At 41.6% G+C, this 14,916-nt stretch overlaps 2 gene segments (V, D, J or C); both read left to right on the top strand.

The window, feature by feature from the left end:
* The window catches only part of LOC103241327 (immunoglobulin kappa variable 2-24-like), a 978,355-nt gene that overhangs the window by 192,208 nt on the left and 771,231 nt on the right, over positions 1-14,916 (top strand).
* On the top strand, positions 6,814-7,495 carry LOC119622392 (immunoglobulin kappa variable 1-5-like). The segment is given in 2 exon segments: positions 6,814-6,955; positions 7,072-7,495. Coding segments are annotated over 2 exon segments (372 nt in total).

The raw sequence follows: 14,916 nt of genomic DNA, 5'->3' as shown, positions 1-14,916 counted from the left end.
TTCAAGTGCTCAGGAGCCACATATGACATATAACAGCTACCCTTGCAAAGCATAAATCTAGACATTTTCATCGTCTTAAAAAAATCATTTTCATTAGTGCTGATCTAAAGGGTTACACTGACACACAGTTTTATAGCTCACAGCACAAACCTCAGCAGCTGTCATTCCAGAGAATCAGGTGGTCTCAGATGCTTCCTGGCTGGTGCAGCCACTGTTTCAAGAATGAGATGAATGAAGCTGACTAGACACATCCAGACCAGGGGCCCTCTACTCCCCAGCCTAGCCCTCCACTGTGCCCTCCAGAGCCCCTCACAACCTCACTATCTCTTTTCCAGAACCACATCATTGGCATCTCACATGGATCACAGACTCTAGCTCCGAATTTTTTTGTGATCATCTTTTCTGAACACACCTTATCCTCAACGAGGTGACTGGTTTATTGAGGAGAGGAATCATTTTGTGTTCCCTATAGAATGCAGCCTATTGATGGACATAATAAAATCAACTCCATGAAAACCAATGAAAAAACTCAATCAAGTCTTATTAGAAAGCAGCATCTAAAATTCTATTTGATATTTTGTCATAAACCTGCCATTGAAGGGTAAGTCACAAACCTTGCCATTGGACAAACCCCATAATAAACATAAGATAGAAGTCTGACCTTAGAAATAGTGAAATTAAGGGTGGTGGTGTTCCAGTATCAGCAGGCTGCCCCCAAGGCTGGATGGGGTCTCATGTGTGACCTGGATCACCTGGGAGGAGCTGCCAGTGTGCTGAGTGGTGGGAAAACGCCCTCTGTGCTCTGAGACTGGAAGCCTCGCCTTGTCCTTCCTACTGCCTTGGCCGTATCCTCAAAGCGCTCCTGCTATGAAGTGATTTTTGATTCACAAATTCATACTTTGAATCTCCAAACTCCAATATTACTGTATTTAGACATAGAGATTATGAAGAGGAAATTAGGGTCAAATGAGGTGAAAACAATGGGGTTCTGACTTAATAGGATTTGTATTCTAATAGAAAAGAAATAATCATTGAGCTGTTCTTTAACCCCTCACCAGCCTCCAAGCGTGCACCGAGGAAAGCATGTACTTGCTTCTCCTACACATGCCCTGGCACATTGCTGAACCCATGAGACGATGTATCCAGAGAGGACATCTGGAAACAAGAAACAGGGTTCTCACTAGAAAGCAAATCCTTCTGGACCTTGGTCTTGAAACTTCCAGGCTTCTAATACATTCATAATACATGTCTAATAAGTTAGTAATAAATGTCTGTGGTTGAAGCCATCCAGCTCAGGGTATGTTGGTGTGGCAGTCCCAGTAGACTCATCCACTGTTCCCACCTTCTCTGAACAGGATCAGCCTCAGGAGGCACCTTGTGGACTTTGGGATCTAGCTTTTCTCCTCTTGTTCTTGCTGTTCTGACTGCCTGGTAAGGAAGGGGAAGTCAGGCTTCAGCGTCAGATAGTTTGTATTAAACATGAACTTTCCTTGATGATGAAGTTGTTAGCCTGTTTTTCCTTCTGATCAGAATTGCACCAAGTTGGATGAACTACAAGCCTGGTATTAATATTTGGGGGTCTGCGTGTCTGTTCCCCTACTTGGATGACAGTGAGCATGTGATGTGGATGCCATCTTCATCCCCCTCCATGTGTCTCAGGTGAGGGGCTCACTGTCACCTGCAGAGCTGGCCAGAGTATGAAGAACATCCTAGCCTGGCACCAGCAGAACCTGGGCCTGGCTCTGATCTCCTGCTGGCTCCTGCTGGCTCCTGCTGCCCTCCTGGACATGATCCCTGTCTGGGTCAGGGGCAGCAGGCCTGAACAGATGTCACTGTGGCTATCAGCAACCAAGATGCCTTCAGAAGTAGGTTCTCACTCCACCTGTCCCTGTCCTGCACAAATCTTCCCTAGCAACAGCTCTGCACAGGGGCTGCTAAGGATCTGAAATGTTCTCAGGGGAACAGGCTGGGGGATATCTCTGAATTCACATCCTCTCTTTGCCTCACACCCCCTTCCCACCACCTCTATGGACACCTCTAGTGTATCTTGTGAGCATCACTGCACGGAGCATGTCAGGATGTTTTCTCCCACCTCCTACTCCGAATTCATGATGAAAATTCATCTTCACTTCAGACATGGGCTGGCCACGCCTTGTTTCTCTTACATACATGCCCCGGCACATTGCTGAACCCATAGTTCTGACCTCACTCCGTGAATCTTTGTGGAAGGGTCATGGTTGCCAAGTTGTGGTTATTGGAGACCAGAAAGTAAAATGACAACTATTGAGAAGCTTGTGTGTGGGGCAGACATAGGCCGTTGTCAACAGAGTCCCAGCAGTTGGTGAACCATGAAAGCTGGGCAGAGAGATCACCCCAGTCGGAGGGGAAGTTGGGAATGAGTCATGGAGGGTCTTCATCCTGTGACCATGCAGCCTCTGAGCCACATGTGCTGCTTCGTTTGACAGAAATGACTGGAAGAGGACTTGTCTATGCTGAGCTCTAGGGACAAAACCTCCTTCCATTCAAGAGCCAGACTCACTATCCATCTCCTGGGCATCTACTGCTCTGTGACTCCACAGACCCCCCTCAGGTCACTCATCATCCTCAGCAATGGGCAGTTCACTGCTCTCTGCCCAGGGGGATATCGAAGAGGGTCCTGAGCTTTATGACCCTCAGGCCCTGGAGTGAGGAGGGGCCACGAGGTGGTGCACCCAGTGCTCATTTTTAATGTTCACATTCAATTTATTAAAGTTTAAAACGATACCTTATACTAGCAACCAAAGTTATATCTCTTTATATATAAACACGTACCATATATTTATTCATAAATAGATACATAGTATATTCAAATATATAAATGCAACTTATTTCTAAAATATTTGTATTCAATATGTAAAACTTATATTAGAAATTCTTATTACAGATACACATAATGTTATGTTTATTTGTGTAGCATGTGTTCCTTTTCTTTCCAAGCAGAACAGAGTCTGGCTGAGTAAAGACTTTAAGGACATTTGCTGACCCTCCCTCTTTGACTCTAACAGGGTCAAAGTCATTCAGGACCCTGGAGCCTAGTGAAAGTCTCTGAAACTTTCACTCTTGCCGGGCTGCAGGATATATGCTTAATGCAGCTCCTCTGAATTTGTGAGTAGTTTCCTTCCCTCAAGCCCCTGCCAGGCAGCCCTGCTGCCAGGGCCTGTGGTTCCTCCCAGGTCCTCAGCCCTTGGCTCAGGAGAGCAGCTGCTTCCCCCACAGTGCTGGGCCAGCGCCTGGCAGCTCTCAGGCACTGCCAGCCTGACCTTAGCCCTGGGCTAAGGACCCTATTCCAAATGTCTCCTCATTTATTGCACTACCTTAAGTCTGTCTTGTTCTTAAACTCAAAGTCTACATTTCCACAATTTCTAAAGCTAGCATTTGCCACCTGGAAAATTAGACATGTGAATTCATTGTCATTCTCAGAGCCTGGCCTCTTCTAGCCCCACCAGATGAAGTTGCCCATATCTTCTCTTCTCTCCACACAACTTTACTTAGAATTACAGTGAAATGTAACATGCGGTAAAACTCTTATCACCTGCACAGAAACCATCCTCTTCTCCTTTGGTGCCTAGGGCACCAGCTCTATCCTGCTGGGCGTGGTGAGGACAGTGAGCCTCTCCCAGCCTAGGACAGGAGTAGGGATTAAGGACGCACGTGACTAGCACCACAATGCAATGTCAGGAGAGTGAAGGAGAAGCAGGGACTCTGGGAAGAATTTGATCCTTCCTAAGAAGATGGAAGGTGAAGAGCTTTGCTTCACCTTCTAAAATCAATCACTTTATTTTAGATTTGAGAGTTGGGACACATGTTTCATTGCCCTGACTCCTTCCACATCTCCTGTTTCTCTTACAATAGCTCTGACTCAATCTGTCCCTCACAGATTGTGTCCTGAAAATCTAATTTCCTTCCTAATACGAAAACAAACCAACGAACAAAATCCTCTTTCTCCTGTCATGTGCTGTGAGATCTGACCCCTAAACTCTGTGACACCCAGATCATATAAGAGATAATCATGGGACTTTATCCAAGAGATTTTCTAGCTAAAAAGAATTCTCATGCTAGCTTTTCTCTCGGAGAAATTTTCTCTGTCTCTTGTCATAACTGACACCAGAAGACAAGGTGGAAATATTTCCAAGAACAGAGTACAACCACGCAGTCAGTGAGTTGAAAGACATCTTTTCCCCTTGCATTAGTTTCCAAAGCTGACGTTTACATTACCACAGTCTTATTGGCTTCACACAACATAAATGTATTACCCTGTAGTTCTGGAGGTCAGAAGTCTCACTGAGTTAATGCTAAGGTGTCAGTAGGTCTGTAATCCTTCTGGAGGCTCCAGAGAAGAGAATTGTATTCTCTGCTTTTTATCTTCCAGGTGCTCCCACATTTCTGGTTCCGTGGCCCCCCCTTCTTCAAGCCACATCCTTCCCCGTTGTCCCAGCTCCTCTCTGACTGCAAGCCTGCTCCTCTATTTTAATGACCTTTGTGAATGTATTGATTTCATCTGGATAACCAGGTTGCTTATTCGCAAAGTCCTTAACTTATATCTGTCAAGTTCTTTTTTTGCTATATAATGTAGAATTGTTATGATACCACTCCAATGACTGGAGGAACACCAGGGTTCTCAGTCTCACTCCCGTTTGTTTAAAACGACACGGACACATGTGGAGTTGTTTTAAGGAGCGAAAAGTTTAATACACAAGAAGGAAGGAAGAAAAAAAGAGCTCCCCCGTACAGAGACAGAGGGAGGGGGGATTCGAACTAAGAGAAAATTCCAAGTGCAGCGGAAAAGTGGCTGCTTATATGAGGAGGCGGAAAGAGGTGGTGTCTGATTTGCATAGGGCTTAGGGGTTTGGTATGACCAGGCATGTCATTCATGTAGCCTGAGAAAAAACTTGCCCCCCCACCCTAGTGTTTTAATATGCAAATGTAGGGTGTCATAATATTCTACACACTTAGGGATATGTGGGGGCAGCCTTCTTGCCAGGCGCATGTGAGGGCAAGGAAGAAGAAGATGGGAATCGCCATGTTTGACTGGACTCAGTTTCCAATGGTTGATATTTGTATATCAAAGCTTGCCAGCCCTCTAAGAACCAGGGCTTTCCTGCCAGGTAAGAAACGTTTCTGGAGCTGCTTTAAAAGAAGCAAAACCTACCCAAGGACCCCTTTTCCTCTCTATCTAAAATAACTTCTTAAAAACTCCTATAACACTTGGGTTCCAGAGACAAGGACATGGACATCTTTTGGGGTAGGGACATTATTCATTCCACCGCCATAAACATATTCCCCAAAATTGTCCTTCTCTAAACTAAAATTTAAAAAATCACAAAGTATTTTTATGAAGCAAAAAGCTGGACAAAATCTTAGACTCAGCTTCCTCTAACTTGTGAGTTTTAACTGTTGGAGTAAGCTCACTCCCCTGTCTCTACTGCAGACTTATGGATGTATAGATAGTTTTAGAGGATTTTTAAATTTTGTGACCCAGTGTAAATAAAACAGAATCTGAGACAGGTCTCAATCAAGTTGTAGGTTTATTTTGCCAAAGAAAAGGCTTATGGCCTGTGACACAGGCTTATGTGGTCCTGCAAACTTGTGCCCAAGGTGTTTGGGTTACACATTGGTTTTATAAACTTCAGGGAGACACAGAAATCACAGGCAAAGACAAAGCAGCAGGAAGGTATGTGAACAGGCTACAGCACCGTGATTTCGCTCCCCTAGTCAGGCATCAGTAAAATTTTATGGAGCCCTAGGCTGCAGCCCACTGATGTTGATATAGTTGGATCTACTTCCCCTGCTACTGAGCCAGGCTGGGACCTTTTTTGCACATTAGAGATGTGAGATATAACGAGTGCAAATCCCTGTCCAATTTCATCTGGATCCAGCTGGTTTCTCCATGTACATGGGCAATTGCTTGATAAGAGACTGAGTGTCTCTTTCCTAAAGATGTTAACAGGGAGGCTCGTGTCTGGGTCAGGATGATATCCCTAGTCACTGATAAAATGTAAAAGAGGAAAGTGGCATTGATGGTGCGTGGCGGGGACATCCTCCATGCAGTGGCCACCCTCACTAAAAGAGATGAACTTTGGGAAATAATACTCAATGGCAGAAAAGAAGGTAGACTATGGAGGAACTCAAAATAAGAATAAGGTGCAGCCCATTTAGTCTCTGGGTATTATAGAGACCAGTAGCTCTTGAAAATGGTGGATCTGTGAGCGCTGCGTGCATTGAGGGAACATGGTATCAACTTAGTGTATCTGAAGTAAATTGCTTGATCTTATACTGGTAAGAACAATGGCATAACACCATTACCTAATACTTACAAATATACATTGCCCCATGTAAATAAGTTTTATTTGTAACATTTTTAGAAAGCAACAATATTAAACTCACAGAAATTTTGCAAGTATAGCTCACTTACCCCCTTCACTAGCTGGAATCATACGAGAGTCTTTTGAAGACCTAAGAATCCTACCATCTAACGTTGTACTATGTGTTCCTACAAACAAGACTATTCTCCTAAATAATCCATACACGCTAATGAAATACGTTACTCCATTGACTCCTGAGGAATAATTCAAATTGTCAAAAAAAAAAAAAAACCCTGAAAAAAAGGTTTCTCATAGCAAAATAGTCCCCAGTAGAAACATATTCTCTTCAGACAAATTTCTGCTACTCTTGTCTTACCTGAGACACCTGGTGACACTGAGCTCGTGCTGAGTTACTGAGATGAGCCAGCCCTGCAGCTGTGCCCAGCCTGCCCTGTTCCCTGCTCATTTGCATGTTCTCAGAGCACAGCCTCCTGCCCTGAAGACTTATTAATAGGCTGGACACGCTTCGTGCAGGAGTCAGAGCCAGTCAGGACACAGCATAGACATGAGGATCCCCGCTCAGTTCCTGGGGCTCCTACTGCTCTGGCTCTCAGGTAAGGAAGGAGATCACTAGCAGTTTACCCAACCCAGTGTGCTCAGTACTGCCTGCCTATTTAGTGAAGTTCTCTTACTCTTGTTTGGACATTTGTTTTTATGTTTCCAACCTCAGGTGCCAAATGTGACATCCAGATGACCCAGTCTCCATCTTCCTTATCTGCATCTGTAGGAGACAGAGTCACCATCACTTGTCGGGCTAGTCAGACCATTAGCAGTTATTTAGCTTGGTATCAGCAGAAACCAGGGAAAGTACCTAAGCTCCTGATCTATGCTGCATCCAGTTTGGAAAGTGGGATCCCATCTCGGTTCAGTGGCAGTGGATCTGGGACAGAATTCACTCTCACCATCAGCAGCCTGCAGCCTGAAGATTTTGCAACTTATTACTGTCAACAGCATAATAGTCACCCTCCCACAGTGTTACACACCCGAACATAAACCCCCAGGGAAGCAGATGTGTGAGGCTGGGCTGCCCCAGCTGCTCCTTCTGATATCTCCATGAGCTGAGAGTGTTCCTCAGATGCAGCCACACTCTGATGGTGTCGGTAGAGGGGGACATGAAGTCACCTCTGCATCCCAATTCCTTTTTCTTTCTCAGCTGCAGCTGCACAGACATAGCAATCCCTCTCTTGGTTTAATACAGACAGAGATCATGACACCTGAGGAGTCTAGTTTATGGCTTCGTTTGGAATTCATATTACACAGAAGAAGCCACTATAGATATTCTCAGCAGGAATTGTCTTAATACAGAGAATTAGAGTAAACTACTGAAGTCTAAATGAAATGTAGAGATGAATCTCTAAATGTAATGTTTTATTTGCATAGAAATATTTGCCAAATGGGACATACAGGAAAACTCAGTGGTCTTCAGTATGTTGGAAGAACAAAGAGAATGTTAAGGTTTTATGAAAAAGGGAAAATATTACCTATCGCTCTTTGAGAAAGTTCATTGGCACGAGGAAGGGTTGGCAGCTGGCAAGCTCAGGCTGGTAAGCAGTGGTAGACAAAGTGAATCCTAGAATTTTATCAATTTATCTCAGAAGTTGTGGGTAAATTTGATTTCAGGTTACAATAAGCCAGAGCAGTGAAGCTTGCTGGGAACTTTGTTATTGAAATGCCAGGGATTTGATGTAGATCCTGTTGCTCACCACACAGAAAGCCAATCACTAATACAACAAGTATTGCCAAGGAATAGGCTTTAATAAGGTGCTGCAGCTGAGGAGACAGGACACCATTCACAAATGTATCTCCGTGACAAATTGAAAATTAGAGGTTTATATAGCAGGGAAGAAATGTGGGAACACAGAAATTAGGGAGGGGTAAGGAAGATAATTTGATCAACAGGAAGCAGGAAGTCAGTTAGGCAATGATAATGGGAATAGGATCTCACTGTCCTGATTCAGTGATATGTAAGTTTCAGCTCCTTTATGGTATCTGGAGGCCTGATGGTTGGCTTCCTGAAAAAAAGAACTCAGATAAGACAAATGTAACTATCTGGAGTTTTAAGACTGGGGGGTTCAATATCTACATTTATTCAAAAATCCATAAACATTAGTTCCTTGGGTAATAGGGCCTATTTCAATTGCGTTCTAGAAACAATATTTTGCATCCTGAGTGCCTTTCCTCCTGGTTTCTTGACTCTGTTGGGTATGACAAGAATGACTCAGTTTCTGTGATTAACTTTCACATTACAACCTTTCAAAGCCAAGGATATAGTAGTCATGAAGAAGATATTAGAAGCAGGATTCTCTGGTGCTCCCTCAGAAAATAGAATGCACGTGCCCCTAATGTATGGGCTTTCTAACCATGTGGTTCTCAATCCTGTGTGGAAGCGTAAGGGTGGGTGTGCTGATGCTGACAGCTTCCTACAGCATCTTTCCAGATGTTTCTCCAGTCCTCACCTCTGTCCCTGTGTCCGTCTTAGGTACCAATGGAGAATATTGAGTCATTCTTTTCTGACTTCCAAATCTCATGGGAGGACCTCTCACTGGGCAACTCTATAGGACAGAAGAGAGACAAAAAGGGACATTTACATAAGTCAAAATGATTTCTTCCCCAATGAGGCCATTAAAAAACTATATTTAAAGCCACATGTTGAAAACACATCCAGCTGTATTTTCCTCTTCATATAAATATACATTTTCAAATATTTTCTAGGTTGTAAAGGTTGAAAGCATAATCATTTGTCCATGGAATGATCAAGCACTTTTATAATTAAATGGAGTAAACATTTTCTTGAAAATTTGTACCCACTGAAGTAAAGGAATATATTTAAAATGTGTGAAACTATGTTAGAAATTATTGGGCTTACCTTCAACTGTGCAGTTTGGTTTGGGATGTTGTTGACTCCTCAGACCTGCCACAAGAATCTTGTGTCACGTGTACTCGCTGCTGTTCAGCCTTGTCCTCAGAAAATTGATACCTATAGACTGAAGGCAAGCTCAGTGCCCTGCAGAGAAACCACTCAGCTGAGCCCTTCCTTGATCAGCCAGATGATTGTGAACATGAGCATCCATGAACATGAAAACAAATGTTTCCTGTTATCACCCACTGAGTTGTGTATTTAACCAGTTACCAATCATTAATGCATAAAAGCTTCCTGATACAGTGTTTACACCTCTACTTGTATATACACACATGTATTTTTCTTAATTGGTGGTATAAATGTGAACATTTAGTAATCAAATTATGAAGTTATTAAGGGAAAATTAAAGTCAAATTAAAATTAATTAATATTTCAATTAAAAAATAAAATTTACTTTATGGAAAAATGTGCATATATGTATATAACATACATAGAAGTGAATATATATTTATTTGATAAAAAGTGGGCTACAAATATATATATAGTATTCATATACATTTAAATAATATTTGTTACTTTCCATACAAAAATGGCATTCTGCAGCACATATAGTTGATACTCTTGCTAAGAAAATTTCTTTGCATTCTTTATTTTAAAACTCTACTAAATGGTTGTCCTCACCTAAAATATTTTTCCAACCAAGTAGAGCTCCCAGGGTAGAACTAGAATAAATTTTGACTAATACTGAATAGTAACCATTGCATCCTATGAAAGTCTCCATTATGTTCATGCTCACAATGATTATATGCCAAATAGAGTTCTCACAGCAATGGATACTGGATGGAGTCACATCAGTGCCATTGTCAGGGAAGCCCTGGAAATGTAAAAACCATAACAGTGGGTCAACTACAAGGATTACATCTGAAGATCACATCGCAAAGAGAACAGCAATTTAATAATATTGGCTGTTGGTTTTGACAGATCATCAGGCCTTAAAAGAAATTCAACAGGATGATTGCAGACAAAGCCATTCTGGATGAGTTATGACTAGATGTTTCAAAAATAAGCCATAATTAAAGAAAACGCTTTCCAAGTGAATATTAATCAAAATGCCATTAGTGAGCAGGGGCTTTTAATAATGAGGAAGATTCAACACATAGACTTCAGTTTTCTTCTGAGCTTTCTCAAGGAGTATCACAAACCAATCTTATGGAGGTCCCACTGGGGACTCAATAATATGAGTTTCAACTAACTAAGATGTACAGGGCTACTGACTCTTCCAAACACCTAATTTGCCAAGAAGAACCCCTAACATTGTTTGACACATCAGGGCTCAGACTAACAGCTGGTATCAGGTGATTCTAGTGGACCTCATGTAACATGAGGAGGATAGTGGTTATTTTCCTAATACAAATTTGCCTTTCTTTTTGGTTATGTTTCTGCATAAAATATTACTTGAGGATATTCCAAGTGCTTTTATCAGAGTCAGGAAATTCATCTATAATATGGATTTGGATCAAGCAAGCTGGTTACCTCAAAAAATAAGTGAAGCGAAGTGTAGCTCATGCTCTTGTCATGTGCACAGGTGCAGCTTTCCCTATAGACAGGGAAAATCTCATTATTAGTCAAGCAAAGCTAGCACAGAAACCCTTGTGCTATTGAATTGCTATGCTTTCAGAAGTGGTGGAGGCTCTGAAACACTCACCATGATTGGTGTTTTTACTCCCATAAACCGAATATTTTAATCTTGAAAATGAGCTGTAGACTCATCATTGTTACGCCAACTGAACAGCTTGAAATACTCCATTTCTATTTTCTCAGGGCAGTGGTTTTCTGGTTGATAGTTTTATATATATATATAAAAGTTTTATATATATATATATACACACACACACACATGCGCGCACACACACACATATTTGTGTTTTTTTGTTTTGTTTTTTTGTTTGTTTGTTTTTGAGATGGAGTCTTGCTCTGCTGCCAGCCTGGAGAAGGTTAGCACCATCTTGGCTCATTTCAACCTTTGCCTCCTGGGTTTAAGCTTTTCTCCTGCCTCAGTCTACCAAGTAGCTATCACTACAGGTGTACGCCATCACACCCAGCTAATTTTTGTAGTTTTAGTAGAGACATGGTTTTACCATATGGACTGGGATAGTCTCAATCTCTTGACCTCATGATCCGCCCACCTCTGCCTCCCAAAGAGCTGGGATTACACATGTGAGCCACTGCGCTGGCCTGGCTGATGGTTCTTAATCCAAAGGATTGACATAACAATTATTCCATTAAATTGGAAGAAATGATAGGATAAGCATGTGACCATTTAGACTTAATATAATACTGGACAAATTGTCAACAAAGGGTTTTAGAGTGTGTGCTGGGGCCATAGATGCAGTCCACATAAAGCAAGAGCAAACATAATTGATTTTACATATTTTAGAGAGGAAGTACAGAAAACATGAAACCTAGGTGACCTTCTGGAATGTCTCTATTTATTGCCATTTGCACTGGTAAAACTCAGAGAAGATTTCAACAGTCATCAGGATGAAGTTCTAGGGATCACAGTCATGTGAAACATTCCCTGCACTTGGATCCCCAGTGAGGGAAAGGGAAAATGAAATGCATAGTGGGATGTGGAGGTGAAAACATCAGGGACAGCCTCCTGGTCAGCTTAAACATTGAAAAGTGTATTTATTTTTTCTCTTTAGTTTTATCACGGAATCATTTAGATCTGAGAAAAGCCATTATGACTTTTTAGGCAGAAAGGTGTTTATTATCATGAATTAGACGGATGGAAAACATTTGGGGAAACCAGAGTGGAAACTCGGGCAACTCCAAGTACTTCTTTTGCTATTCCTTGACCCTGCCCGCCCCGTGTTTTCCACACTGAAGGAAGATACTCTCATTTTGACAGAAACCTGGCAAGTGAAGATATTGTGCCCACAGGACTGGGCTGCCTGGCTGTGACCCAGTTCAGGAAAATGAGCACATTTGAGTGAGATCAGGCAGTTCCCCTCCCTCATCTCAATCCAAAAGCATTCTGTAGCAACACATTTGATGGACAGACTTCACCACATCTGGGACTTAGAAAGCCAAGGACATGAGGAGTAGTCTTTCCAGACTCTACCATAGAGAAAGTATTGCCAGAAACTAAAGAATAAAATAAATATGAAAAAAGCTGGTGACAATAATGAAATGAGTCATTCATATATGTGTGTTAAATAATTTAATCTTTTCTATACACTCTTTCTTAAAAAACAAAAATCAAAGAGCTATTTTTAGCCACCTTTACGATTTAGACTACAAATTAAATAATAAATAAACAGATTAATGGCTCACGAGAGAAGAATATTTTTTCCTAGATGGCATTGGGCTGAACAGATTGGAATTTCCCCACATTTTGGGGAGGACAATGTTATGTGGGTACCATGGTATCCTTTGTAAAGAAAATGTTTATATTAGGTTGTAGCATGCTGCAGTTGATACTAGTAATGCCTGGAAATTGAAGTGTAGAAAGATGTGTATTTATGATAGAAAGCCACAGGATGCACTTGGGCAGAAATAACCCCTGTACCCATGAAAACAGATGAATCTACATGAGACTGAAATGAAAATGTCATCAATACAGGCAGGGCTGCAGAGAAAGGGATCAGGTCTCTAGCAGTTGATAGCAGAGCTGCTGTCCTTCTGGGGGCAGTAGTGAGAAGAGCTGCTCTCTTTTCTGCAGGAGACAGCTTGAATGTGGAGTTTCAGGCAGCAGGAGCTCCTCACCAGCCTGCACCAGAAGTGCCATTCTTGGAATTGTGCTAGAGGCTTTGCCTGGAGCCTGTTCCTTAGGGCTTTTCAACAATTTGTAAGGAATTTAATATATCTAGTAAATCCCTTTATGCTTTGTGGATTTGACATTTCCAACAGGGAATATACACAGTCCACAGGGCCATCATTCACTCCCTCCTTTTTTCTCGACAAATATAATGCTTTCCAGGTGGACCTACCAGAGGAAGCCAACGTGAACAACTATCCATGTCACCAAAAATGCAAGACAAATAAGCTCAGGGTTCTCACGTAGCTGCACTGTTCCCTGGTACAAAATGGGAGAGTGTAAAACTCTTAGGTCCACCATCAGAGAGATGGTGCAGTGTCACCTTCTGAGCATAGTAAGTGAGTATTTATACACATTTAAACACTGACACCTTTAACACCAACATACAGGCAAAAGTAGAAAAAAATAAATTGGACTACATAAAAATTTAAAATGTGCATCAAAAGTCATAATCAACACAGTGAAAATGCAACATGTGAAATAGAAGAAAATATTTGTAAATCATGTATCTGATGGGGGTTAATAACATCTACTCTACAAACATAAGTCCTACATATCAACAGTAAAAATAAAATATCTGATTAAAAATGAGAAAAGTACATCAATTGACATTTCCCTAAAGAAGATTATTTAGAGATAATTAGATAACTAGCATAGAAAAAGAGGCTCAATATTATTAATCCTTAGAAAAATAAGAAGAAACCCCACTTGACACTTTTTAGGATTTTTTTTTTCCAACAGAGACTGACCAGCCTTGATGAGAATTTAAGTATTTGGAACTGCTGTGGACACTGTCGTGGTGATGTAAATGGCCCACCTGCTGTGGGAAACCATATGGTGATTCCTCAAAGAATTAAAAATAGAAATACTATATAATTTAGCCATTACATTTTTGTACGTACACCCAATTAATTGAAGACATTAACTTGAGAAGACATTAGTCTACCCACATTCAGAACTGAATCATTCATGATAGCCAAAAGGTAGAAGCAACTCACATCTTCACAAAGGAGAGAACTGTTAATCCAAATGTGGTATATACATACAATAGCATATTATTGAGGGAAATTCTGAAACATGCTACAATATACATGAAACTAGAGGACATTACACTAAGTGAAATAACTCAGTCACAAAAATACTGGGTTATGATTTCACTTTGGCATTTGCAGAACAGTTTCCATTTAATCATGAATCAACCCTGTCTCCTTCCCTTTCTTGCTTGTAGTTTTCAGGAATAACTGTAGAATTTTCTGGAAATGTAACATTCTGAGATAGGGCAAGATTGGCCAATATAGCCTGGGCTCTGTGTCTGTCCCTACTGGAAACAGTAATTCCTTCAACACTAGCTCAGTGTGTCATGTGATTCCAAGACATAAAACCCAGGGTGGGCTGCATTCCAGGGTCCCTCAGCTGCAGTCCTTGTGGGGTATGTGTGGTCTAGAGTCAATCAGGACCAGGCAGTTTTGTGTTCTCTCATGCTGACTCTCGGTAAGTAATAATTCACTTTATGTAACTGGTTGTGCACGGGTGTTCTGTCTCCCTAGATTTGGGTAAGTTGGTGACCTGTGCACAGCAAACTTTCTTGGCAAAACTGGTGCAGTGAGAAGGTTTGATCTGAGAGAACCATGGCTTATTGGTGAAGTTAGAGGAAAAATACTCTCCAGTATCTGGCCCAGGACAGAGACATCAGCCTGGGGATGCAAGGGCTAGACATGCAGATGGATGTTTAATGAGGAGGGAGATAAATGGGACGTTTGTCCTCCTCCCATTAATAAGAATCAGATGACTTACTGAATTGAGACAGAGAGAAAAGAATGTGGAAATAGGAATGG

Source organism: Chlorocebus sabaeus, chromosome 14 (genome assembly GCF_047675955.1).
Source record: "Chlorocebus sabaeus isolate Y175 chromosome 14, mChlSab1.0.hap1, whole genome shotgun sequence".
Taxonomy (NCBI): Eukaryota; Metazoa; Chordata; class Mammalia; order Primates; family Cercopithecidae; genus Chlorocebus; species Chlorocebus sabaeus.
The sequence above is the reverse complement of the archived record's forward strand: the minus strand, read 5'-3'. Positions and strand labels throughout refer to the sequence as shown.